Raw genomic sequence first — 4,647 nt, forward strand, 5'->3', positions numbered from 1 at the left:
TCACCTCTGTCATTACCGTTACCATCGACGCCCTCGTGGTTCTCGTTATCGCCACCATCATTATCATCATTGTTGCTGTTATTCCCATTGTTATTAGTATCGATACCAATTTTCTCGTTATCACCGTTCCCATTATTGTCGTCACAGCGGAAGGCCCGCGTGGCCTACTAAGATGACCGCTCGTCTTCATTCGTTGAGGCATCAAGAAAAGAAATCGGCCGGCAACACTCATAGACATTACCATCATCATCAATCGCAACATCAACAGAGCGTGCACCAAGGACCGAGTCCGTCGGCCAGTCCTAGCCCTAGTCTCAGCCCGAGCCCTAAACACTCGGATGGTCGTCGAGTGAGTAAATTTTCATTTTCACTTGATGCTTTTTCTTCTTTTTTTTCTATAACTTTATATTTCTATATATTTTATTCATGTTTGTATGTATTATGTAAATACTCATTCTTATATTTTAAATATATATATATTGAGTTTTAATTTTTTTGTTACAAGAATTATAGTTATGAATTTTTTATGTAGCCCGATGTAGTTATTTTTATAATTATTAGATACGACGAAGGTTGGTAGGTTGTTTGAATGGAATCATTTGGGTGTTTAAAAAAGCGCGGGAATATCGACGATTTTGAACATATGTTTATCGTGGATGTTAGTATATCTTCCAGTAGGAAGTAGATAATGAATGAAGCTCGGATAAATACATATAATCATTATGTCATCAGTAATTTTGTGAATGTATAATATACAATATACATATAATATAATTATATAATATAAAGATAATTTTTTAATGTTCAATATAATTGTGAAATGATGTTTGTAATTTCTAACAACGATAATACCTAAATCGCTAATTATTAGATTGTAGACATTTATGAAAATTCATAGTTTCGTAAACATGGTTAAAAAGATATACATATAACCTCAGCGCAAATTGATGTCGTACTATTAAATGTCATAGAGACTATTCTATTTTGGATATTTTATACGTTTTTGCGTATTATGCAATTCTAATATGTCACATAAAGTAGAAAATAAAAATTATATAATACGCATACAAATTTTCGATTTGTTGATTACACTATAGTATGTATTTTTATCGTTTAAAATACACTTATAATAATGTGATTATTCAGTCGATTTATTTAATCATCATTCTGTATCACCTCCATCGATTTTCCTTCGATTTTCATTTTGTCACTTCTTCCAACTCTGACATGTAAAACAAACTCATTTTTCTTTCAGTTCTGTAATGATTAGATCCTTTTATTTGTATCATGATACGTAGATTATGCCTATGTATTGTACGGAGTAAGAAAAGAGGGTAGACAAGAAAGGAGGAAAGGAGGAAGAAGGGAAAGAATAGATATTGGTAGGCGAACATTTTTAGAGACGACGGTCACGCGTATAATTTGATATTGTATTATTCTAGCGACAGGTTTGTTATTTTTCAGGCTAACAAACCACTAATGGAAAAGCGACGGCGAGCTAGAATTAATCAGTCGTTGGCGGCGCTGAAGGCGCTCATTCTTGACAGCGCCCGGCTGGAGAACACGAAGCATAGTAAACTTGAAAAAGCTGACATTTTAGAGTTAACGGTTCGACATTTACAAAGGCAAAGATCCCTTGCTCAACCTGGTTTGTCGAGATATAAGGCTGGTTATCAAGATTGCTCCAGAGAGGTATGTTTCACTCAACTGTGTTGCATTTAGTGCAGAAATAATTGTATTTATCTTTAACTTGATAGTGTGCTACAAATTCGAAGAAAACTGTAGATTAAGTTAGAAGTAGTTAGGAGATTCTCTATTTACTTGAATTAACTTTTCTCAGCTATCATTCTTAAACAGCCATAAGTACAAACGTAAAAATAAAATTTGTAAAAATACTGTGTATCGTCTATAATTTTAGAAGTTTCCTGAATTTGTTTTAACAATTCAATGAAATGATAATGCATTTCTGATTCTCGTAATTTGATTGCTATTTGTGAGGAGTTCGATTCGTTTAAGTATTGAAATAGTTTGTAAGTAGATTTTCAAAAATCACAGGCACTGCTCATTCCGAGATTCAAAACTATCTTGCGATTATCGAATCCTAGAATTCAAATAATATGTAGCGAGCCTTGGACATTGATTTGAATTTATACGGTTACTCGTATTAATATTAAGACACAACACTAGCCTTATATTATTTGTTGCTTTGTATAAGAGGAAATGATTTAAATATCGTATTGGTTATTCTACGAAAATACAGTATTTTCTCTATAATTTATCACCACTACGTTCCTCGTAATTGATCTGTCGTCATCCCCACTACTGAGGTGAGATCATTCCCCCAAGGGGCCCTAGTGTTGCTTTTGACACACCGCAAAGTTCAAGTAGTGAAGTAGGCTGAGTAGTGTAACCTGATTCGAATTCGATCGACTATGAAAAGATATTAATTATCTATGAGACAATGATAAAACCTTTTCATTTCTGATTTTTACAAAATTAAACGTTTACTAACGTATTAGTAAGATTTTTCTGATTAAAACGAGACCGAATACGATATAGTTTAAATCGCATTTACATATATATACAGGGTGGTTGATAACTGGTGGTACAAGCGGAAAGGGGGTGATTCTACGCGAAAAAAGAAGTCGAAAATATACAATAAAAATTTTTCGTTTGAGGCTTTGTTTTCGAGAAAATCGACTTTGAATTTTCGTTCGGTACGCGTGCGGTACGTCATAATGGACCTCACTAATAGATCGGTGTCTCGATGGAAAAATTAAAAAAAAATTAAAAAAAAACAATTTTTATTTTATATTTTCCAGTTACCAACCAGTTACCAACCACCCTGTATAATAGGCGAAAGAAAATAAGTTAATGTCATTAAATAAACGAATATTCTCCAAATTATATCGTACTTGGTCTTACTTTAATGAGAAAAACCTCACAATTACACTGGTAAAAGTTTTATTCGATAAAGATTAAAAATAAAAAGGTTCCGTTATCGCATTAACATTATCTAACCCGATATGTTTCTTTTCATCAAGCCGACTCTCGCGCCTCTTTTTCTTTCACTCGCGCTATTTTTTTCTAAGTTCAGCAAAATGGCGAATCGTATCTATTATAATCAATCGAGTTCTGTACACGATGATAATTTATCACAGAGAAGTCCCGATTTCGATCAGTTATGGAGAAAATACCGTATGTATCTCTTATTGTAGTTTGAGAACACGTAAATAATTTTTTCTTAACAATAAAGTTTAATGGTACAATAGATTTTTAACAAAAATTTGTCTTATTTTTACGTCACGCTAATATCCAGACACTTGTTTATACTCTGCAATTTAGCAATTTTTAGAAATAGATCGAACTGCGAAATAAATCAATTTTTTCTTTTTATTTTAAGTACAAGCTTAATGTTGCGTCAATTGCTCATTGTTATTAATAACAATTTACATTTATTTTGTATAACCGTTTCGTATAATTAATATCAGTATAGAAGAAACAGAGCGACACAGAAGAAATTAACAGCGATACTTTTCTAATACACCAAGAAATTTAACGTGTCAGAAGAAGGAAAGGGTACTAGATATGATGAAATACAATTTGTAATTTATCATTAAAAAAAGGATAAAAGTTATCGTGAGATTGCGCAATTGTTAGTACTAATTGTAAAAAAAAATAGCGCATCGAATTTAAGAAACACAGAAGACAATTTTTCTCTTCTTAGAAATCTCTTGTAGAGTTAAACTTATTATTGTCGTTAAATGTTGATTAACTGTAATGTTTGTGTATTTTCAAGATGCAATAAATGGTTCGTATTATTGTAAAATAAGCAATACGATATTTAAATCATGATCTCCTATACAAAGCAACAAATATGGAACTATAGTTCCGTGTCGAAATATTAATGTGAGTAAGTGCAAGTACATATTGAATCTGATTCCATTACTATTACTATACTACTGAAACAAACAGTATCATCGCTCATATTTTACTTTCATTTTGACTTTGCGTTGCAGGTAAGTCGGTATCTCGATGCTCCGGATATAATCACCGGGAACACGACACCGATGGACCCTGCAGTGAAACAAAGGCTACTACGGCATTTGGATAGTTGCGTGTCGGAATTAGACTTGGATCTGGGTTCGAGGCCGGATAGCGGATTAGGCAGCAGTCCCGGAAGCGTGACGGATCGAGTGACAGGCTCGGGAAGTCCCGGTCCGTTGGAGCATCATGTGCCATCGACTGCACACTGTAGTACAACTTTGAATCCGGTCGGCTTGATAAAAGCCGAAATACCGGATATCGAACCAGCCCGACCGGATAGTAGTACTACCGCTGGCGATGAAAACAACAATAATAGCAACAGCAGTAGCAACGGCAACAGCCGGCCAACTTCTGCCTTCGGTCAGGTTAATACGACCAACCTTGATTCTCATCATCATCCACCTCCGCCTCCTCCACCTGGCATGCCAGTTATCGACCAGGCGTCTAGTTCACAGCAAAATCCAAACATGCTTTCGGTCGTGCAAGTGATACCATCCAGATTGCCCGATGGTCAAGTAGTTTTCCTTCTTCCTAGTCATTACGTTCAGCTCGCAGCTGCTGCCGCAGCGAACGGTATCAGTATCGGGCCGAATCCACCGA

At 34.8% G+C, this 4,647-nt stretch overlaps 1 protein-coding gene across 1 annotated transcript in view; it reads left to right on the top strand.

The window, feature by feature from the left end:
* The first annotated feature begins 6 nt into the window (after positions 1-6).
* LOC100747799 (protein hairy) overlaps positions 7-4,647 on the top strand; it is a 6,260-nt gene continuing 1,619 nt past the window's right edge. The window contains exons 1-3 of the mRNA XM_003486744.3: positions 7-349; positions 1,465-1,692; positions 4,020-4,645. Coding sequence (XP_003486792.1) covers positions 173-349; positions 1,465-1,692; positions 4,020-4,645 — 1,031 coding nt within the window. The 5' untranslated portion in view covers positions 7-172. The remainder of the gene's footprint in view (positions 350-1,464; positions 1,693-4,019; positions 4,646-4,647) is intronic.

Source organism: Bombus impatiens, unplaced genomic scaffold, assembly GCF_000188095.3.
Source record: "Bombus impatiens unplaced genomic scaffold, BIMP_2.2 scf_0132, whole genome shotgun sequence".
Lineage (NCBI taxonomy): Eukaryota > Metazoa > Arthropoda > Insecta > Hymenoptera > Apidae > Bombus > Bombus impatiens.